Source organism: Physeter macrocephalus, chromosome 11 (genome assembly GCF_002837175.3).
Source record: "Physeter macrocephalus isolate SW-GA chromosome 11, ASM283717v5, whole genome shotgun sequence".
NCBI lineage: Eukaryota > Metazoa > Chordata > Mammalia > Artiodactyla > Physeteridae > Physeter > Physeter macrocephalus.
The window spans coordinates 114,285,169-114,308,786 of record NC_041224.1 but is presented as its reverse complement, the minus strand read 5'-3'; the positions used below and the strand labels follow the sequence as shown (position 1 = coordinate 114,308,786).

The 23,618-nt window shown below is 39.3% G+C and overlaps 2 protein-coding genes across 4 annotated transcripts in view; one reads left to right on the top strand and one right to left on the bottom strand.

The window, feature by feature from the left end:
- STRN3 (striatin 3) overlaps positions 1-3,662 on the top strand; it is a 138,689-nt gene extending 135,027 nt beyond the window's left edge. The window contains exons 17-18 of one of the 3 annotated variants that reach the window (XM_024134172.3): positions 1,838-1,924; positions 2,007-3,662. In XM_024134172.3, coding sequence (XP_023989940.1) covers positions 1,838-1,924; positions 2,007-2,176 — 257 coding nt within the window. In that variant the 3' untranslated portion in view covers positions 2,177-3,662. The remainder of the gene's footprint in view (positions 1-1,837; positions 1,925-2,006) is intronic. The other 2 variants (XM_024134191.3, XM_024134186.3) reach the window with 2 other exon arrangements.
- Positions 3,663-4,577: 915 nt separating this feature from the next.
- Positions 4,578-20,898, bottom strand: COCH (cochlin). Its single transcript, XM_007120138.4, has 12 exons — positions 20,827-20,898; positions 19,852-19,908; positions 19,710-19,760; positions 17,224-17,380; positions 16,241-16,374; positions 15,663-15,725; positions 14,938-14,982; positions 14,692-14,839; positions 11,559-11,662; positions 10,619-10,845; positions 9,926-10,442; positions 4,578-6,997 (listed from the first exon to the last, which is right to left on the bottom strand). The coding sequence occupies exons 2-12, from the start codon at positions 19,883-19,885 to the stop codon at positions 6,822-6,824; spliced, it is 1,656 nt and encodes a 551-aa protein (XP_007120200.1). The 5' UTR covers positions 19,886-19,908; positions 20,827-20,898; the 3' UTR covers positions 4,578-6,821.
- Positions 20,899-23,618: the final 2,720 nt, after the last annotated feature.

The window sequence follows — 23,618 nt, the reverse complement described above, 5'->3', positions numbered from 1 at the left end:
GCCGCGGAGCGGCTGGTCCCGTGAGCCATGGCCGCTGAGCCTGCGCGTCCGGAGCCTGTGCTCCGCAACGGGAGAGGCCACAGCAGTGAGAGGCCCACGTACTGCAAAAAAAAAAAAAAAAAAAAAAAAAAGACATGTTAAATATAGGAGATGTAGGATCATTCTCAGGAGAGAAATCAGAACTAGACCTATGAATTAGGAGTCACATCACAGAGCTGACATTTTAAGGGAAGCTAATGATGCTTAGTAGTTAACCCCCTAATGTTTTGAGGTTATTGTGCTAGAGGCCAGCCATTTCATACTCTGGATTTTTTTTAATAGGAATATTGAGAGGAATGGATTCTAGAACTGATAGATGAATTATGTTGGACTAATAGTATGTTGAATGATTTTTCTGTTTCTCAGGATAGTAGAGAAAAATCGTTAAAATTACTCTGTTAATTTTAGTATTGATGAAAAACAGACATGTGTGGTTGAAATGACAGGAGACTAATTTTGTCCTTAATTGATAATTGTTTAGTATTGCCAGAAAATGGCGGACTTATGTTTTTCAGAGGAACTTTTTGCACATTTGATTATGTTATGGTTTTGTATTCAGGTCAAGGGCTATAGCCCCATGGCAAATAACAAAAGTAGGTCTATTTCAAGTCTCAGTGTGGAATGTCATCAGGGGACAAGGAGCATGGCAAATGACTGTAAATAGAATTCTGGATAAAGACCTCCATCTCTCATTAGGAGCAGCCCAGGCATTTGAGTAATAAAGATTGCTGAATGAAAGGGGAGGAAATTTTTTAAGTTAGCGGTACTTTCTGTTTTATTCCTTTCTTGGATGAATCAATTTATGATTTTGCTTTCCAACCATCAGAACATGTATTGCCAATGCAGAGGCTAATGCCCTTGTATTTGTGCAACGCAACTTTGTATTCACAACTTGTTTTTTAATTTCAACTCACTATTGAATCCATTTGCTTGCCAAATCTTAATGAAGATATTCACTAAATTATGTTTTCCAGAATAGTGCTTTTGTTACTATCTGGGGAAATCCAGAGTAATTTCTGTGATGTACTCCACCCTTCTTCCCTTTCTTGTTTCTAATGTATTAAATGATTGACATTTCAGAAGATAAATGATGCTATTAGAATCTTGAGAGAGGAATATATTCTCTGGTGATTTATTTATCATTAACCCTGTATATAAAATAATCTTTACATCTCTGAATGAGAAGGATTCTATTTTCATTTTAATTCCCCTTTACATGATCTTAAGCTTTTGATGCAACCCTATAGTCATTATGTTTTCCACTATCATATACTGTCAGATTCATGTCACACAGATGTCTTTAGGAGTTACTGGGAAACTTCTGCATTAGAATTAAAATTGTCTTTAGAATATTATTATAGTGGATGAACCTTGAAAACATTATACTAAGTGACAGAAGGCAGACACAAAAAGCCACGTGTTACTGTATGATTTCATTTGTATGAAGCATTCAGAATAGCCCAGTCCATAGAGAAAGCAGATTAGTGGTTACCAGGGACTTGGAGGGGAGGAATGGGGAGTGACTGCTTAGTGGGTACAGGGTTTCCTTTTGCAGAGATGAAAATGTTCTGAACTAGATAATGGTGATGGTTGCACATCATTATGAATGTTCTAAAAGCCACTGAATTGTACCCTCTTAAATGTTTAAAATGGTAAATTCTGTGTTACGTGTATTTTATCACAATAAAAAAATATTGCTGTGGTGATATTATTTTATGTTGATATTGTATTTTGGTTTCTGATTGCTCAAGTTAGTAACTATTTAAAAACTTAATCTTCTCTGTTATGTTTTATTTAGGTAAAATGATCCATTCTATGGTAGCTCATTTGGATGCTGTTACAAGTCTAGCAGTAGATCCTAATGGAATCTACTTGATGTCTGGAAGTAAGTCTGAACTTCCTGTACTGCCCACAAATTTTATAATAGAACTGTTACTCAGTAACATTTTTCATTTATTCTTTTACAGGCCATGACTGTTCTATTAGATTGTGGAATTTGGACAGCAAGACATGTGTGCAAGAAATAACAGCACATAGGAAAAAATTAGATGAATCAATTTATGATGTTGCTTTCCATCCATCAAAAGCATATATTGCTAGTGCGGGGGCTGATGCCCTTGCCAAAGTATTTGTGTGAATCATCAAAAACTCTCATCATAACAACAGATTCGCTTGGACACAGAGGGTCTGCATCACTGCCATCAAAAATGTTACTGATATGACACTACATGTGATCTGCCTGATGAAGGCCATTTGGGGGAGGCATAAATTGGTGGAAATCACATCTTAACATCAGGCTCATTAATTTAATTGTAATTACTGTATTTCGTGGGACAAAAAAAGGACTCCATTATTTGTGGCCTGTACTGGATATGAACTGAGCGTATGTCTGTCTTTTAGGTATCTTTAAGCCAGTGTGGAGTCTGATCTTACAAAAAGACTTTTATTTTGGACTCTGTGTGCTGCCTTAGGGTTAGGAATGTGGTGCTCTTGTTGGGGGGAAGTGAGCTCCAAGAGTAGCTTTTTTTCATCTCTTAGTGATCTTCTGTTTATCAGTTGAATGCCACAGATTCCCTTTTAAACTTATTTTGCTTTAAAAAAATAAAAAAGAAAATTTAACTTAAAATATTTTAGCATTAGTTGCACAAAATGTTTGGATAAAATTCTAGTTTTTATAAGTCTTTTTATATATTTAGCCTGTCACAACAGTGCTCAAGATTGTATTGAAGTTTTTCTGCATTATACAACCCTGAAACAGAGATCTCACTGACCCGCTGCCGTGTAAGCACACTCTTTCCTTTTGCGTAATACAGCTCAGCTAAGTCTTTCCATAAAGATGCTAAATCACCTTCAACATCACATAACTGTCTTCTTAAACCAAGGACTATTAAGTGTATTAAAATGAAACGGTGGGGTTTAGTACTCCAAATGAACTCTTAAAAAAGAAAAAAAAAACTAATCTTGGCATCCTATCACTATGTGATATTTTGTACATCTTACTGTATTTACAAGTTTATTTATCAAGGATTATCCATCTTGCTAATAGCCTATTATTTATTTCACTTTTTGTTGGTCTTTATATCCTTTTATTAATGTGCTAAAGGAACCTGTATATCTATTTTGGAACTCTTTGAATAGTCTAAAATAGACTAAAAATGGAGTATTTTATAGTTTAAGTTACAAACCAAGGTGACTCCCCCCAGATACATATCTTGGTTTACCATGATTCCAGAGAAAACTATCTTGTTTTAAAATATTTGGAGTAAAATTTTATTTGCATTACAAATAGGATACAAAAATAGTTGAATCAGGATACAGAAATCTGCTGTGTTTGGACTAGTTATCCCTGTTTTATTTTTTCAGATGTGCTTAATTTTATGGTGTAACTAAAGATTTTGTTTGTGTAATGCATGATTAAGACAATAAAGTATTTTTTCTAGTCTTCCAAAAAACTTTTCTGATCAGTTTGCGAGTTTTGATGAGTTTTGTAAGGTTTTTGTTTTACAAACTATGAATCAGCAAATTTTTAAGATTGTACCACATAGCGAACGTACAGCTGTTGAAAAATAATGTATATAAAATGCATATAATAAATATTAAATTGTGTACCTGTATGTTACTGTTGGCTACATTATTTTGTGTTGAATAATAAAGTGCAATACTTTACTCTCCATTAAAGTAGGAAATGGAGATGATTTCTCAGTGAGTCCTTCATTTTTATGCTGTTCTTTTAAACTTTGTACTGTTTATTGATATTCTAATAAGATTAGAACAGTTAATACTGTTAAGAATGCCTTTCTAAGTATTTCACCCCATTTGGGGATTTAAAAATCTTCTATTGAAGTAAGTTAGATAATTCAAAATAACCAAAAAAAAAAAAAAAAAAAAAAACAGCAGATATGCAGTTTTAAATCATTTCCTTAAGATACCCTATTACTTTATTAAATCTGAATTTCAATTAATAGTGTTGTCTTTCCTATCTAGCCAAACCTGTTTCCCACAGAAAAGTTCAGCAGAGAATAAACTGCATTGTTCATTAATTAAAAGTTATCTTCATAAATGTTAAGTATTAATATCTTCAAACCTTTCCTTCAACAAGGTAATAATCCTTTTTCTTTGAAGGGAATTGCAAATGCAATTAGAAGGTAACATTAGAAAACTTAACGTGGCAAAATTCTATTTGAATGCCTACTTCAAAACAAAGAAAATTACATTGTATGTACATTGAGAAATGTTGTCACCTACCATAAAAATCGAAATGTCAATTTTAGTCATTGCTGGTGAAACACAAAGTTTTCAGAAATTTTCTTAAAATATTGGTTTTTTTGGTTTTCTGAATTGAACATTCAACTTAATGAACAAGTTAAAGAGGCATTTTCTCTTCCTTCTCCTTTTTTTAAAAAAATAATTTAGAAACAAGCTTTCCAAAGCTAGTATTGTTTCTGGCAGCTGTTCCAAGCCAATGCATTACTGTTGAACTGAAATGTGATTATCATCATTGCAATGCATAAACATTCATCTTTTTTGAAATGTATTAAAACTGAAATGAATAAAAATAGTATATATGTTTATTTTTATCTACTTTGGTTGTATTTTCTCTACAATATTAAACATTTGGAAGAGACTAAAAGGATGCAAAAAGAATATCTTATTTGTGTGCTTCCATTTGTGACTTAATGGGAAATTATGTAGATTCATTTCACTATTAAATGGTGCTTTATACATAAAGTTTGATTATTTTTATATACAAACTTTTTAATATGTCGACTTTCCCAATATTTAATCATATTCTGCTCTTTTCATATTTATTCATGTACTTTTTCCATATTTCAAAGTAAGTGATCCACTGAAGACCAACATCTCATTTAATGCATTAAGGTTTATAAATAGGCTAGCATAACAAATTTAGGCATGCTTGCAAAGTTGAATTATATCTTTTAAAAAATCCTTTTACTCTATTTTTAGTTGTTAACCCTTTATCTTATGTTTCGTTCTAAAAAATAATAGTAACTTAAATATAAAGTGTTCACTTCTACTCTCTTGCTGCTCTTTAAGTCAAAATATTAACTTCCCTGGTTACCTCAAAACTTTGTTCTTTATAAAATTTTTAAAAGAGCTAATGACTAGAGGCTGGGTTTTCATTTAATTTTTTAAGGAGTGGTATTCTCAGCTGAAAGTTGTCTATTGGGAAAAAAACATGTTAAACCCATTTGTGTTGTTAAATGAAAATTCTCGTTACATGAATCGGTCATATTTGTAGCTTTATAAAGGGGGCAGTGGCAGTCAGGGGAGTCATGACTTCCCATATTCTCTTTGGTCAAATTTTTATGTAGTGTCAAAGGCAGTTTCAGTTCTGCTCTCTGATACATAAGCTCTTACACAAGCTATAAAATTGTTAAACTCAAAAGATTTGTTGGAGTATAAATTTTCCAACCAGTTAACACCTTTTTCAGGTCAACTGGTTGTAAACCATTTCAGATAGGATCAGTGTATGTGTGATGGGAAATAGAGTGTGCAGATGAATGAGAGAGAGGATAGATCCTGTCCTTAGAGAAGACAGGATAAGATATGACAGCACTTCCGTCGGAGAGTTCTTGGTGAGGTAATGATAGTTACATAAAGGGAGTTTTGATCACTTAGGAACCAACTTCACAAGGATGTTTAAGTAAAAATACTATTAATTACAAAACTTTGTTGAACCAAGTAATCAACTGTTTAACCTGGTACTGGCTGTGCATAATGCCTAAAACAGTAGGCATTCAATAAATAATTGGAACAGAAAATATATTTAGTTTTATTGCATGATTTTAAGAAAAAAACTCGGGTCTTTCCACACGAAGTGGTTAATGTATCAATAGAATTTTTACCATGCCCTAGGGGGAGACACTTGGAATAATAAGAAGTAAGGCACCTTAGAATAATAGTCACTAGCAGTTTTATTGCTTAAATAGTCAAAGTAGAATAATCTTTCCTGCAGTTCTCCTCTTTGAAAGGTGTGCTTTTCTTTAAATCTTAAGTGTTTATAAGTGGTAAGTAAAAATTTACCAACTTAATATTTTTTTCAATACATGGTTGACTTTTAGAGTATAAGCCAAATACATCAATACACATATAAAATTAAGGCTATAAATAGAAAAATACCAGGCAATTCTTCCATCTTGTTCAGTGTGATATTTGTTACGTTATTATGAAAGTACACTACAAAAGAGGCTTGATACCTAAATCGCTTCCATTTCATCTGTAATTATAACTTTTAGTATGTTAAGTAACTTTTAGTATGTTAAGTAACATCTTAAAAGCAGATTGTTGACTGGTTTTAAGACAACATAGGTCAACATATATTTGAACTAAGTTGAGCTGTTTTCTATTTGTTTCTCATTTTCCTTATGTGTTTCTCTTTCATTTTCCTTATATGTGTAATACAGAATGAGAGAAGGAATGATTTGGGTCTAAATATCAGCTGCTTTTATTGAGCTATAGAATTTGCATATCTATACATTTAATATGCATGTTAAAATAGAATTCTTAAAACTTTAAACTACGATATCTCCTCTTTCCTGAGTTTCTAAGGTTCGTGATTATGAAGCCTCAGCAGTGTTTTGAACAATCGAGTCTGAACTGTAATTAGAAGGTAGCTTTAAATGAATGCTTATTTGCTTACATTTTTGCCATCTTTAATAGTTTTGTGTCTGATCTTAGTATGCTATATAGTATTTCAGTATTACTAGAAACAACTTATACATCCCCTTGCACTTTTTCTTTCAGTTATCAAAATGTCACCATTATTGCTGGGATTCTAAGAAATCTCTACAGATGCCTCTGATGACATCAGAAACAATTGGTTCTAATCCTGTGAACTCTCTTGTGAAGAAAGCATGCGACTCCTTTGGTTTAGAGGCCATATCTTTCAGGTCATCCAGAGGTGCCCAAGCCACACCAACAGAGAAGATGGTGATACCTACAATGGAAGTATTTTTAAGTCAATTAAAACCAAGTTCCAGCTTATGTATAAAATTACGTGTATATATTTTTCACACATTAGTACATAGTTGCAGACAAAACTGCCTTGTAATGCCTGAAGAACTAAATCCCCTGTACCAAATTGTTGGGCAGGTTTTAGCAGTAATCGTGAGGAGAATGGCTAAACAGTTTGGTCAAAACCACAGGTTTTGCCATCAGTGCAGTTTACCACCTTAACAGATAAGGCATATGATCGCTGAAAGAAAAAAATAATTTGATAAAGTTCAACATCCATTTATGATATTACACAGTAAGCTAGAAAGAGAAGGAAGCTTTCTTAACCTGATAATATCTAAAGACAAATAACAACCCCTACAGCAAACATAGTGAAATGGTGAAAACTTCTCCTCTGAGTTTGGCATGATAAAGGACCGCCTGCTATCATCACAATTAATTGTTAAACTGGAGTCATAGCCAGTATAATAGAGCAAGAAAGAATGACACACAAGATGGGATATATAAATGATGAAAGTTTTCTAAGGCTCTTGCCTTGTCTGGGGAATGGTGATGAGTCCTCTGTGAATGATCACTGTTTCTCCCATTTCAACATGTGTTGCATTAGCGAACCGGCCAATAGTAAGAAATTGACAGGGACTTCTCTGGTGGCGCGGTAGTTAAGAATCTGCCTGCCAATGCAGGGGACACGGGTTCAAGCCCTGGTCTGGGAAGATCCCACATGCCGCGGAGCAACTAAGCCTGTGTGCCACAACCACTGAGCCTGTGCTCTAGAGCCTGCGAGCCACAACTGCTGAGGCCCACGTGCCTAGAGCCCATGCTCCGCAACAAGAGAAGCCACTGCAATGAGAAGCCCACACACTGCAGCATAGAGTAGCCCCCACTCGCAGCAACTAGACAAAGCCTGCACACAGCAGTGAAGACCCGATGTGGCCAAAAATAAAGTTATTTAAAAAAAAAAAAAATGACAAGCTTTAATCCCAAAGCAAAAGTTTTCTGATGACGAAAACAGCCAGGGACTTTCCTGGCAGTCCATTGGTTAAGACTCCATGCTTCCACTGCAGGGGGCACGGGTTTGATTTCTGGTTGGGGAACTAAGATCCTACATGCTGCACAGCGCAGCCAAAATAAAGTAACAAAAACCGCCAAAAAATGTCTATGAAGTGTAGACTACCATCTATCTACTGGAGGAAATCCCCCATAAAATTTTGAGAGTTTCTGAAATAGTTACTCCCTTCTATCCAAAGCTTCATCACCCTTCTAGTGGTATACAGTGATCAGAGTTGTGAATACTTAATACATAAATAAAGCAGGTTTCGATGATGTAAAAGCTACTTGAAACAATTACTGATTTATCATCACCAGCTAATCCTCCCCTCTCCCTGGCGAAAGAAGTCAAAAAAATTTCTCCCCTTTAGTTTTCTTCACTTTTAATTCTACATTCAAGCTCAGATTGTCTAGCTCAGGCCCAGTATATAATTACAGTTAAAAAACCAAAACAGCTGTGCCCTAGCCCTGAACACCTATCCATCTTCTGGCTTTTGTTAACTTTCACTTTGCTATCATCACTAAAGGATAACTTTCATGAAAATAGTGCGGCCCAACCTCCTGAAGTTCAATTAATCACATAGGGAGAATATATTTGAATTTATTTAGCTCACTTTATGTAGCCTGAATCCAATCCTGTTAACCATAAATTCAGTAAGCTACACTTCTTAAGGAGTATGATAGCAAAAAGGTCTTCAACATAAGTTAGTTGAAGAATACATTAAGACATGTATAAAAATAAGCCATGGTATATATAGCTTAAATTGCAGGTATCCATTCTCTATTCTACTTAAAACAGTATTCCGTCAATACCTATAAAAGTACACAGGTGCAGTAGCAGAGGTGCTAATAAATGTATAAAAGGAAAAGTCATTAGGAATTAAATAGGGAAAAGGAAGTACAGAGGAGTATAGAAAAATGTAAGGCTCTTCATTCCCCCCCTCCCAAGTTAGCATTTTTGTTTTTTAAATATTATTGGACTCCCAATCACTCTGTTTTTATCCCAGGAAAGGGAACCTCAGCTTTTTCTTGGCCTGTTGATCTCAGCAACACACATGCTAATGTCTTCAGGAACTAGTGGCCTTTGCCAAAGGTAATATTAAGGTTGGGGTAAGAGAAAGAACTTTTTTATACCCTTTTATAAGTGTTTCATTATCTCAAGGGGGAAAAAAGACACTGAAAAGGAAATCAAAGTAGAAAAGGGTTAAAGTCTTAATTGGTGATCTTAGAAAACTCATGGCAGACTGCAAACTACTAAAAAAAAGGATAAATTATCAAATAGCAGATTCATAGTAAGTTATGATAAACTGTAATTGTGGGGTTATATTTTCCAAGTTGGAGCCAAACATGAAAACCTGTAACATATTTCCTTGACATATGACATAGCTCTCATGGCAATTCTCCCCAAAATGCAGTGGTTAGGTAAGGATTTAGCCACACTTGCCTGGGTTTTGTTTTGTTTTTTTTTAGAGGATTACAAAATCTTTATTTTTTTTACTTTTTTGGCCACATCACACAGCATGGGGGATCTTAGCTCCCCGACCAGGGATTGAACCCATGCCCCCTGCAGTGGAAGCACAGAGCCTTAACCACTGGCCTACCAGGGAAGCCCCTGCCTGGATTTTAATACTGGCCTCACCACTTACTAGGTGTGTGATTTGGGGAAGTTTGTTTCCTTATCTGTAGAATGAGATTTAGTAAGGCTGCTTTGACAATTAAAGAGTTAATATTGGGTAAAACTCTTAGAACAATGACTGTCATCCTGTAGGTGTTTGTTCAAACAAACACTTAAGTTTATATTTACTCCTAAAATTCACTGAACCTCTCCCCAGTTCCCTTCCCAGACAAAGGACAAGGACCTTACCTGCATCATGTGCAGCAGCAGCAGGCCCTCGAACATCATCATAGGACTGCCCATCTGTGACAATTACCAGGAAGTTCTTGTTGGGGCTGTCCCTCATAGGACCAAACACATTTCTAACAGTAAAGGAAATGGCATCACCAGTAGCTGTCCCACCACTCATATAGCGGATGTTTCTGATAACGGCTAGGACATTCTCTTTGGTGCTATAGTCAGTGAAACTGAATTCTGTGCGCTGATCGTAGGTGAACTGTACAGCAGCTATCTTGGCACCAATGTCTGAGATTTCAAAAGTCTTAGCTATGTTGGAAACAAATTCAAGCATGAGGCGGAAATTACTTTCTCCAACACTACTGGAGCCATCAATTAGAAAGGCAATGTTCACTGAGTTATAACAGGTCTTGCTGCAGATCATTTGCTCATGAGTGCAGAGCTTCTGCACCAGAGGTTTTACGTATTTTGTGGTGCCAAACCAATTGGGCATGTGGTAAGAGAAGAAGCCATTTTTCCGACAGACAGCCTAATGGGAGAGACACATAAAAGATAACCAAAGGAATCAAAAGTTATTTCTTTAAAATTATGAAAACATTCAATCTTGAATCTTCAAAGTTAATCCAGATATGGGCCAGTCAGCACTACTCCTAGAGGTCCAAAACTGAATCACTACTATAACAGAAGACACTCTCAACTCCTTACCTTGTCAACAAATGCAACATCCTGAACCATTCCCAGTTCCTCAGGGATAGGCTTAGCCACAGAAACTATAAATACATTGACACCAAACTCTCTGGCCACAATGCCTGCTTCCTCGACGTCATCAGAAGGCCAGCCATCAATAAATACCACCACCACTTTGGGAATCCCTTTTCTTGCTCCAGTGTCTGCTGTGAAGAATTTCTGGGCGGTGTGCTTCAAGGCTTTTCCTAGGTTTGAAAAAGAAGCAAACTGGAACGGCACCACTGCTCAAAATGACACTTCTATTTCTCTGTACGAACTTGATACCTCCAAGTTTAAGAATTTAACTTATATAGAACTCAGTTCTTTAACACATGCATCAGATGGGAAAGTTTAATTATCCATCATGCCTATTTTTTGTCTTCACAACCCACATTTCTTCCCCCATCACCTACCTCCCAGAGCGTTACATTTCCTTTCCTTACATCAATCACCAGTCAGAAACATAAACCTGACTCCCACTTCTGTACTTGTGCTCTCTATCTAGCCCCTTAGTGACTGATGAGTACCTCTACGGACTCAGAACAAGAAGTCTCCCCTCAGAAGGTCCAGCATTCTATTCTAGTTCTTTCTGTCACATCTGCATTCATTAATGAGTCTGTTGATCTTTGCTTCTTTTAAATATTCTAAACAGGTACTTCTCTAAAGTGACATCTGCCCTACCTGAGGATTATAAGTCACAACGTCTTATTTTTTTTTAAATGAGCAATACCAATAAACCCTTTGGTACATTTTCCATTATAAATTAAATATCTCAGATATCAAGTGCAGATCTAACCAAGATCAGTGCCAGGAAGAAGAGTTTCACTTCTGCTTATAAAAAATAGCATAATACTGTCTTACATGTCTGATCATTCATAACCCTCTCTGTGTTACATCCCAGATGCCAAAGTCTACTTACCTGTATTGGAATTACCCCCTCTGAAACCTACTTCCTTTATGGCAAACAAAACATCTTTGGCTGATGTAAAGTTTTTCAAGTAAAATTCTATTTTGGGATGTTCGCTAGGCAAAAAAGAGAAAATATGTCATCCAGGAGGAATTGGAAATGTAAAACAAACAAGCAACATTATATACCTTAAAAAAAGTCTTTAAATTGGACAATGCCAAAGTTTCTTAATTCCACAGCATACAGTCAACTAGGGTATATTGCATCCTTACTTGAATTTTTAGGGTTCTTTCAAAAAATGTAACAAAAACAACTGCTACCTTGAGGGTTTATTGTATTCTGGGTAATATGCTAAATACATACTACATGTATAATCTCATTTCATCATAGCTGTACAAGGTAGGAATTATTATCCCTATTGCATAAATGGAGGCCCAGAACACTTAGGTAATTTACCCAACAAAACATAACCACATTTTAAATTCAGGTTTGTCTGGCTCCTAAACTATATGAAGCACCTGAAACCAGGTGGCTCAGGGCACTGGGCTTAATGGAAATCTGCAGAGTTGGGCACCAGATAGTTGGAACATAGCTGGGTGTGAGTCTAGGTCTGCTCCAGTAGGGGACCTTGGAAGCCCTGAATAGTCTGGGTCTATTAACCCAGGTCTCTGGTCAGAAGAGGCAATTTCAGTGACACTAAGGCCAACATTTTTAAAATGAGAAAACTTACAAGAAAACAAATTATAAAGTATTATAATACTGAATTTTTCTTATGATAAATGATATTGACATTTGCTAATCTTACAATTATGTGTATTTTAATAGATTTGGGATTTTTCATATTTAATAGTAAAAGAATTTCAGCTTTTATAACTTACTCTGTGTTCATTAGAGACCATGTTGAATGAAAACAATTAGTTAAAGCACAATTTGTTGTGTTTAAAACTTTTAGATAAGTCAAAATTTCATCAGTGCAAAATTTTAAGATCTTAGCACTATGAATTGCCATTAAGTCAAGATTTCTGAAGGAAATAGCACTCATTGTATTTCTGCATACCTGGTGGCATGATTTCTGTATACTTGGTGTAATGGTTGGGTCACAAAATCAGTTTTCATGAGTCGATAACCTTTTCATTTTTATGGTCACTTTTCAACTATCCAAATTATTATTTATGAGATTTAGTCTTACTTTTGCATCCTTAATGAGACATTCTCTTATTCTACTTAAATATAAACTTTTGATATAGTTTATCTATTCTAATGTTCTTCCTAAAATAGAAAAATCATAAATCAGGAAGTTTATAAAGAAGCTAGTCTTTGTATGCGTCTACAAAGTAGTGTAGCTTTCCTCTTGAAAAAGTTAGGTAAAAACAGCAAAGAAAAAAAAAAACAGCAAAGAAAAAATATTAGAAGAAAAATATTGAGGGGAATTTGCCCTATGAGATGTTAAAATATACAATAAAACTACAATAATCAAAGCATTGTAGAAAAGATGTTATAATTAGCATATGGATCAAAGAAACATTTGTCTAAAGTTATAAATTGATATCACAAATGAATGGAATAAGAAGCTCATTTTTTTAAGATATGGGACAATGGTTAAATTATGTATAAATCAACAAAGTTAAAGATTCTTATACCAAAAAAAATTCTAAGAACCAATTGTAAAAAACAAGAACAAATGAAATATAAATATTTGTAATCCTACTTGTGACACCCTTACACACAGCTGATAGTAGTTTAAACTGAATCAACTTTCTAGAAAGCAATTTAACTGTTTATTTCAGAAGCCTTAAAAATGTCAGAACCCAGGCTTCCCTGGTGGCGCAGTGGTTGAGAGTCCGCCTGCTGATGCAGGGGACACGGGTTCGTGCCCCAGTCCGGGAAGATCCCACATGCCGCGGAGTGGCTAGGCCCGTGAGCCACGGCCCCTGAGCCTGCGCGTCCGGAGCCTGTGCTCCGCAATGGGAGAGGCCACAGCAGTGAGAGGCCCGCGTACAGCAAAAAAAAAAAAAGTCAGAACCCTTTGACCCAATCTCACTTCTGGGAATCTAGCCGAATGAATTTATCAGAGATGGCACAGGATGACATAAGGATGTTCAGCACAGTGTAATTGTGAAAAAACAATAGAATGGTTAAATAAATCATGCTAAGGAACATTATGAAACAATTTTTTGAAGAATATTTGTGATACTGAGCTCACAATGCTCAGTATTGTGAGCATCAGTATTTTGATGCTCAAAATACTGAGGGATTAAAAAAAAAGCAGGCTATAAGACATTTTTATAATCTGAGCTTTTTTTTTTTTTTTTTTTTTGTGGTATGTGGGCCTCCCTCTGCTGCGGCCTCTCCCGTTGCGGAGCACAGGCTCCGGAGCGCAGGCCCAGCGGCCATGGCTCACGGGCCCAGCAGCTCCGCGGCATGTGGGATCCTCCCAGACCGGGGCGCGAACCCGGTTCCCCTGCATCGGCAGGCGGACGCGCAACCACTGCGCCACCAGGGAAGCCCCTATAATCTGAGCTTTTGAAAAAGAAATACACACGTATGTACCATCAAATATTTTCTTAAAATACTGAAAGGAAATACAACATTTTACATTGATTATCTCAGAGGGGTATATTTGGGAAATTATTTTCTTTGTGTTTTATATGTTTTTCAAGCTTTCTCTAATGAGCATATTATAATCCTAAAAGACATCAATAAATACTACTATTCAATAAATAAAAGGTTAAGCTTCAGATTTCCTATCAAAGGAATATGGAAAGAGCTAAAAAGAATAACGACCGAATAAGGAGGAGAAATAATCATCACTGCTTCCTCCTTCAGCGAAGAGAAATTAGGAATTGAGCAGAGCAGATGTGCAGAAGTAATCTGTATGAGCAACAAGACTTTTAGCCTACCTTCTGGTCCTCAAATAGATAGCATATAATTCTCTAAATCCTTTTATTCCAAAAAGGAAGCAATTATACCTACCCAGTCTGCTCAGGCAGTCTTAAATTCTAACTTTATAATTTGGGAATCCAGACTGTCCACACCTCAATTTGTTTATATTGAACTGAAATGAATGTACCTACTAAAAGGATTGATCATTTGTCATCATTCAAGACATCATTCAAGTCTCCTCCCATTTTAACAAGGTTGGTACCTGGCTTGAACAAGGCCCACGTGCGGTCCTTCTGTTCCAATTCCTAACATTAGAGCCACTTTCCCAACAAAATTCTTCTGTAGATTAAATCGGCGTTTCCCAATATTAAAACTTCCATCGATCAGAAATGCAATGTCTGCTTTACAGTCTGTGAACACCCAAACAAGTCTTTCCATTAGCAGTTTCAAGAGAAGGGAGGGAGAGAGAGAAAATGTTATATTACCAAATGGATATCCGGACTCTTACCCTTATTGCCAGTTTTCTTCTCCGGTGTTTTCTTTAGTCGTTTACCTGAAACAAAAAAAAAGCACCTGGCATTAGCAAAAGGAAGAGAGTTCCATAGAAAGAGACCCACAAGGGAAAAGCTCATGATAAGGAGCGTCATTCTTGAAAATACTTTTTAAAAAAATTAATTTCCTCATGATTTTCTGGACTAGGGAAGCAATGCCCCAACAAAGAAACAAGTCAGGACTGTAGCAGACCTACATATTTAATACGCCTCCAAGGCAGGACTTTGATATCCCAAACCCACAGTTGAGGTAGGATTGGAAACTCAGAGTTAGATTCTAATGTTCTTAATTTCTTTGACTTTAAAATTGCCACAGTCTTAGAAAGGAAGATCCCTGGCTATTTCTCAAATAGACATGCACACATTTCTTTTATTCATATGACAAATGGAACTAGAAGTTCATGGTACTTTTACTTAGACCAGTTTCTAGGCATAGTTTATCAAATCAGGGAGAAATGGTAGGACTTCAAGAGAATGTCTAGTAGTAGAGTTTATAAATGAAAATAAAAGAAGGATAAGGAATTTGAAATATAAAATTGAAAGTTCCCCTATGCAATATACCGGTAAAGATATTTGCTTTGTGTTTCAATATTTTAAAAAAGAAAGCTTTTATCAATAACACTTATTTATAACTTCTTAATGCTGTGCCAGGCAACTAGGAGATAGGTTCCATATTTCATACCTATTGCTGGACGTGCTGTGGACACTGCTTGTCCTGTGGCTTCCTGGGTACCACTTTTGCCTTCTGTTAAAATAAAGAGAAGACTATTTTTTCCTCTTCCTTCCTTACCATCAAAGCATAATGAATCTAATTTAGGGTTCTATAGGATGATAAATGTAATAGAGTGATGGCAATTGCAAGAGTAATTGCTGCATGCTAGTTTCAAAGAACCAAAATGGATTCTTAGCTATTGTATCATATTTTTAAAAGATCACCATAAAATGAATTCACATTCATTCACCCGTTTTTTTGAGTTAGGGTTATTTGGTAAATGTCAGGGCACTCTGATTGCAGGCAATTCAATTTTCTACTGCCATCTTCTGACAGCAAGATAATTTCCCCCCCATTTACCCAAGTTTGGCTTGAGTGTGTCCTTAACCCTTCGGATCCCCTGAATCTAACCCACAGTTGACCCTTCCAGTCTTGATCACAAGTTTTTCCATCAGAGTCAGAGGTTGAGCTGAGAAAAGCAGAAAACTTTTTGGGGGGTTGGGGAGACAATATTTACACAAAAGTAAGAACACTTTAATTGTACCTACTTGTCACTGTGAAAGAAGCAGACCATCTGGAAAGCGTCTGAGACTGGATGCCATTGGCAACTACTGAGGAATAGTTTTCTCGACCTGGTAGGCTATAGATTCTTACGGGTCCCCCTGAGTTGCTGATTACCCCACTGCAACACAAGAATAGCAGCTGAGACTGTATCCACACTTTTTCAGGGGCATTTGACTGACTTCTATTGCCATACTGCATCTATTATTCTGATTAATCAAGAAAATAGTTCAGCAGGGAAGCCATCTAAGGATGCTGTCAACCTTTTAAAAAACTTGCTTACCCAGGTACAAAATCCGCCTAGGGAAATGGTTTTGTGCTGTGAAACTTCTTAAGTGTTAATAAGGACACACTTGCAGTTTCCTGTTCCCTACAGCTCATAGGATCAGAGTTAAGAGTGCCAAACAGTTATCTAAAATACCTTAGCTACATGTCCTTGAACTTCATTTTTTTTAAAAAAGTGTCATACTGGCCATTCTCTCACAGGACAGAAGAGTGGTGATGAATATGGGCTCTGGAGGCAGACCTGGGCTTTCAGTCCCAGCTCTGGCACTTGCTAACAGTGGTGGCCTTGGGCAAGATACTTGACAACTCTCTGAATTCAGTTTCCTCATCTGTAAAATGGGGTAAAATTGTACCTACCTTGTACAGCTGTAGAGTCGTCGTGGAAGTTAAAATAATGGCTGTCATACAGTAAAAACTCAGTAATACAGTACATGATTAGGAATGTTTTTAGAATCACAGGACTCTAGCTATCCAGAAATAATGCAATTTTGCCTTTAGTCAGAAAGCTTCCCTCATGTAGTTGGTGACTCAAGGATATCCAGGAAAACCTTAAAAATGTATCCATCTTCTATGGCCAAAATTGGTACCAAAAGAAAGAAAAGGTGGGAGGGGGTGTCCAGATGGCTAAAGAGAAAGGGAAATAATCACACTTGCATTTCTCTCCCCTTGGCATGTTGGAGCTTACCTGTGGACGGCGGCACCACATATGCTTGATACAGAAGCATATACTATGTTCCCAAACACGGAGAATTCCTCCAGAGGGCAACCCCCTGGACAGAGCACATCTGCTTTTTCTTTCCTGATGTCCAGTCCTCTGGTAAAGCATGTGATAGCAATGGGAACTGAAGAGAAAGGAGAGAAGTAAAAACCATTCTTAGGACATTTAGGGAAGTGGTGGTGGGGGAACTAGAATATGAGATTGAAATTTTACTTCCCTAATTTCTACACTTCTTGTTAAGAATATTGATGTAGGTACTGTTCCACACCATTCCAGATTTTAGCAAGCCAAAAATCAGTTTCCCAATTTAATCTAGTTCTCAGACACTGTAAAGTCTAATGGGAGAATTTTAGTTCTTATCAGTTTGGAGATACATAATTGGAAATATATCAGAATTAGAAAATAACAGTCACTGACCATTTATTAATTCATTCTAGAAATATAAGAACCTCAACTCTGATTACAACTGTGTACATAATTGCCTGAGGTGAAGATATTAAATCTGGGTTGAACCTCTGAGGAACATTTTTATAGACACATGCACAAATCTAAGTCATCCGTTGCTTCTGAGGGCCATTTATATCAGTTTTCTTCAAATGCAGTGCATTAAAATTATATTTTAATTTAAGCAAACCAGTAAAAAGATGCTTCACTTTACAGAACGTCATTTAGCTCAATCATTCATTTTTCAGCTGAAGTAATTAAAGCCATGGGGTTATTTTTCCCAAGGTCACACAGCCCAAGGAAAATTCTGCAACTCCTGCAGGACAGGAAACAGAGAAGTTAGTCCGTTCAGAATGGAGCATTTTAATCTGAATTGAACATGCTTATTTCTGCTCCAGATCTGTCCAGAGAGATATATCAGGCAGTGAATGCAGTTTTAGAAAGCACTGTTAATACTCTCAAGTTTTACATGGTCAACCTGACTAATAATCATAGGTTTTACTACAAAAGATGTTAGAGACAAGCCCTTGGCAACATGTAACAAGATAACTTAATACAACATATTAATTCATCAATTTACTGTGACTATTAAATTGAGGATAATGTTATTAAATACTAATTTCCAAACACTGGAAATTGTGGTTATCCAAACCTTTTGAAACAGATGTTTTCCAAACTTTTTTTTTTTTTTTTTTTTTTTTTTTGTGGTACGCGGGCCTCTCACTGTTGTGGCCTCTCCCGTTGCGGAGCACAGGCTCTGGACACGCAGGCTCAGCGGCCATGGCTCACGGGCCCAGCCGCTCCGCGGCATGTGGGATCTTCCCGGACCCGGACACGAACCCGTGTCCCCTGCATCGGCAGGCGGATTCTCAACCACTGCGCCACCAGGGAAGCCCTCCAAACGTTTTTGAAACAGATGTTAATCATTAAAAAAACTTTTATTTCTTTTTCCAAGACAGTAGTGCTGTCTGGTCATACTGCCCCACTGAGAAGCCTGCTCTAGCAAGGACCCTCTTCTAAGAGCCCTCTGTGCCCAGCTGTACCCTGGACTGTACACCTCCATGGAAAGGAAGGCAGGATGCCATGGAAGGTACAATGCTGATTCCTTAGCTCTGAAACACTCTAGATTGCTGGGCAGGTTAAAATCCTTACCAAGAACAGTATCCTCATACCTATGAGCTTCATACCTGTTAGCAAACAGCCTTAATTTTCCTCCCACTTTCGAGGCACCAGAGGCTCTGCTTTTAGCTGCCAACACTGACTTTAGTGTTTGTGTGAGGGGGCACTGAATACAGCCCTCTGCAATACTTACCTTCCTTTCTCATTCAAGAAAAATAAAGGATAGATTTTGAAAAAGAGTTTGATTTTTATGTTGTATAAAACACACCGAACCACACACCCTTACTCGGACTTCTACGTGTGGAACACACTCTTTTTAGACTCTCTCGAATATGAAATGGGCCCGTAAATGCTGCTTTTCTTTTTTGTAGGGGTCATTCCTGGAAACACAGCAAGGGGGTCAAACAAGATGGGACAACGACGTAAGCCTCTTTCACTCCCGAAACCTCTCTCTGTCTCTGACAGTCTGAAGGCCTCTCCCTGACCCCAGACTCCGCGGAACACCCGGGACTACGGCGCTCCTCGGTGGGGCTCAACGAACACCCCCAGCCTTGACCTTCTGCTGCCGCTGCTCGGCTTGCTGGGGGGAGAGGAAGCTCCGGGCTTGTGGGTGTGAATGGGGGAGGCTTCCTTCTCCGCACCTTGTGAAGAACGTCCCCATCGGACCCCAGGAGCCCGTTCCCCAGGGAGAAACGGGTAAGCCGGAGTAGATGGGCTGTAGGTATGAATGGGGTGCGCCAGGCAGCAGTTCCAACCTTGGCACTCTTAGCGCTCTAGCCCCCGGCCAAGGCCCAGGGGCTCCATCTGAGTGCGTTCCTACGCGCTGGCCCGCAGCCCCTCGCACCCCCCGGACAGAGCCCTGCTCCCGGACCCGGGAACCCGCAACTCACCGGCTCCCTCGCTGCCCGCGGGCTCTGGCAGCAGCAGCAACAGACAGACACCTGCGAAGAGAGGACAGCGCGAGGGCTGGTTCCAGCCTCCACCTCCACCTTGCTTGGTGCGAGAAGAGGGCGGTGAGGGGCGCGTACCCACCAAGGCAGAGAACCGGGATCCAGGCTGCAGACATGGTAGTCTAGGGGCTGCTCGGACCTGGGAGGGAGGGAGAACGGAGACCCCTACGTCCCCACCACACCGCGCCCACCCCCCGCCCCCTCAGGGACCCAGCACCCCTCGGAAACCCAGGGGCGGCCGAGGAGAGGAGGAGACCGAAGAGGCCGCTGCCCGGGAGCTCGTGCCACTCTCAGTCTGGAGGCGACGCTCCGGCTGCAAATCGAGCCAAACCCAGAGTCGAGGTGCAACCCCGGACCAGGAGGAGGGTGCACCCTGAAGGCAGACAGACAAGCTGGGAGCGACAAAGGGGAGACACGAGCAGGCAGGCGTCAGGGACCCGCACGCCCGCGCCGGACGCCGGGGGCTCTGCACCTGAGTCGGATAGGCCCGGCTGCGCCCGAGTGCGGAAAGCGCGGCTCCCACGGCCGCTATAAAGGCTGGGCCGCGCGCATGAGCACTGTGCTGGGGGCGCGCGGGGAGGGGGCACGCGGAGAGGGGGCGCGCGGAGAGGGGGCTGGGAGCTGGTCCCCTGGGACCGGGCGGCGGCCGTCCAGCTCCGCCCTCACCCCCTCTCCGTCCCAGGGTGAGGCTGAGCCAAGGCGCCACCCCCGCGGCGCGGGACTCGGCCACCTGGATGCCGCGTCCGTCCCCGGGGGAGGCGCGAAAGCCCGGGGGAGGGCCGGGGACCTCGCCGGCCCCGGCGTCAGGGGAGCCGGGACGAGTGTAGGGCAGCGGCGGGAGCGCGCGGGGAGGTTGTCCGACGTGCGGCGACCTGGCGGGGCTGCCCGAGGGAGCCGGCTTCACCCGGGCTGGGGAGTGGTGGTTCCCCGCGGCGGGAGCTGCGGCGCCGGGAACGCGGGGCCCCGGAGAGCTACCAGGTACACGCGGCCTCAGAACAAACTTCCCAAATCTGTGCTCCCGTTGAAACAAAGTTCGTACTTCTAAAGTCACGCCAACCTGGGTTGGATAAACGCATGCCCTGTATTTGTTAGAAAACCGATCAACGGACTGGTTTTTCTTCGGATTTTAGGGATCCAGCCTTCCGACTTTGTTTCTGCCACGGTCGGATTTTCCCCGGGGGCTCCGTTTACTGTCATGGGTAGCGCCACGCTTGGGAGGTGGCCCGGACCCTTCTTTACATTTGCCTTTTCTTCTTTTCTAGATCAGGAAGGATTTATGACTGCCTTTCCAAACTCCCAGACCTGGTGTCTGTTGGGATTGCACAGATCTCAGATTTGGTAATGTGCTCTTCCACCCTTCTCTTTCTCTCTCATCCTGGTAACTTTTCACATGAGGAAACGGGAGAAAGCAGAATTCACGGGGAGTGTAAAGTGACACAGGACCTGCAAGGCAGCTGAGGAACCACCCCCAGACGCAGGAGAGGGGGCATGATTTTGTTTTTTAAAAGTTTTATTTAGTCCAAAGAATAGGATTTTAGTTAGGTCTAAAGAATAACCAATAATTTATACACCATAAAATCCATCCCTTTTCAGTGATTTCCACGATTTTTAGTAAGTATACAGAGTTACGCAGCCATCACCACAATCCAATTTTAGGACACTTCCAGCACCCCCGAAAGGATCCCTTCTGGCCATTGGCAGCCAATCCCTTTTCCTGCCCTCAGCCCTAGGCAACACCAATGTACTTCCCGTCTCTAAAGGTTTGTTTTTTATGGATATTTCATATAAATGGAATGATACAATATGTGGCTTCTTTTACTGAGCATAATGTTTTTAAGTTTCATTCATGTTGTAACATGAATGAGTTCTTCCTTCCTTTTGATTGCTGAATAGTATTCCTATACGTTTTATGTTAGGAAGGAAACATACCACCACCACCTGGAAGCCAAATATGGTAGTGGTTTTACAACTATCCTTTCAATCTGGAATGAGTCAGTATTGCACCAGGCAGCTGCGGAGTGGTGGGCCGGGGGTGTTGATTTCATTCCCTTTACTATCTGAATGTCTTTTGGAGAGAAAGAGACTGAATAACATTTGTGGACCAGGAGGTTTTTGATTCTTATTTTCATGGCTGCCTTAAAGATTTAATCCCTCTCATGGTAGAGAGAGTTGCCCTTTTCTTAGAAACCCAGCAATCTAGCCACCACCCCTGATATTTTCCTTGCGAGAAATGTTAAGCCTTCAGGACCATTAAAGCTGTCTTTATCATTATTGTTTGCTGCGTGTCCTCAGTCAGGTTTGGATAACCTCCTCCAATTAGGCTGAGCAAATTGTAGTGATGCTATATAATTAGGGAGAGTTCACCTCCTGGAAAAAGGCTAGCACTCCACAGCTCAACCCAAATGGCTAAAAGGTGCTGCTCTTCAGAACTCCCACAAGGCTCAGCCCTCCTGTGATGTAATTTCACCGAGCCATTTAGCAGAGTCAGAACTATGCAGCTATTTCCATCATTGACCCTGAGTCTGTGACTATTAAAAAATAAAGGAAATACCTCACTGAGTTTCATTGGTTGTTTACCCAAAGATACAGTTTAATTATTTTGTTTTGAAACATTTAAGAGAAGTTAGTCTTTATTTTTCTATTTTGAAAGGCCAACCATGTGGAGTGGGGATGAGATTTCTCATTCTCGCTTAGTTTGTACCTCAGGCTCACCATAAGTATATTGAGGAAAAAAATATCTGAACTTAAGAGGTAGTTGCTTCTGCTGTGGAAACATCTGAAGAAGAGACGGAAAGTCAAATAAATCTGGGTACAATTGACTTAAAAAGACAAATTATTAAAATTATAGTTTTGTATTCAATTGGGTAACATTTCAGGGAATTGTACTTCTAGGATGCCTAGTTAGTTTATTTTGCTTTATTTAAGAGTATTTGTATTCAAATTTTAGACTAACTCTCTGTAGAGCGGTGGACTCCTAACTGGGCTGCACAATGGAATCACCTGGGGAGCTTTAAAAAGTACTGAATCCTGAGTCCCCAGAGATTCTAATGTAATTGGTCTGGGTCAGGGCCAGGGCATTCGGATTTTTTAAAGCTCTTCAGGTGATTCTAATGTACTGCCCAGAGGGTCTAATACTTAGGTCAATGTTAGAGGTTAAACGAATAATTCTAATTTTTCATTCTTCTTTCATTATCTTTTCATTAAAATTCCACCTTAAATGTGCCTACTGTGTTCCCCTGTTAAAACATGGAAGCATTTTCTGGCCTGATGGTTCTTTGAAAACGATCCTTAACAGAAAGGTTGTAAACTCATTTTCAAAAGCAATTTTCCCTGAGTGTAGTGTCTGATCACATTTCTAACTTTGTGCAGAATGGGCTGGCATTGGGAAGGGAGTGGGCTGCCTCTCAAACTGATACCCTAGGTGGCATATTCAAGCTTTAGGATGAGGCTGAAAAGAGTTTCTCAAGAATAGCCGGGTTCTCTGAGTGGACTTGGCTCATTGTCTACGTAGATAACCTCTAGTTTATGGGTCCCCTCTCTTCTGTTTTTATCTAAATATGAATCTGGTGTTACCCTGAAGTTTTTATGTTTTTGTTGTTGGTATTTTGTTTTTATTTTTTTAAAGGAATATCAGTCCTGTCCCACGCCCTATACCTTTAACCTCCCCTGCAAACTGTTACTTAGCTAATGCAATGCATAGTGATTTGATTTTATTTTGGTTATGGTGATCTTAAAGTGAGTTTGTTCCCTTTTAGGAAGTGTATGTTTATCCTGCAGTATCCCATAAGTCTCTCTGATTAAATAGCATAATCAGTTTGTAAACTCCTATCACCTATGTTATTTGACCCA

Coding starts and splice junctions, on each gene's coding strand:
- COCH (XM_007120138.4), bottom strand. CDS start 19,885: ATGTCTGCAGCCTGGATCCCGGTTCTCTGCCTTG. Junction 17,381..19,709: donor CGCGGGCAGCGAGGGAGCCG/GTGAGTTGCGGG, acceptor CTTTCTCTTCAG/TTCCCATTGCTATCACATGC. Junction 10,443..10,618: donor ATGTTGCATTTGTTGACAAG/GTAAGGAGTTGA, acceptor CTCTCCCATTAG/GCTGTCTGTCGGAAAAATGG.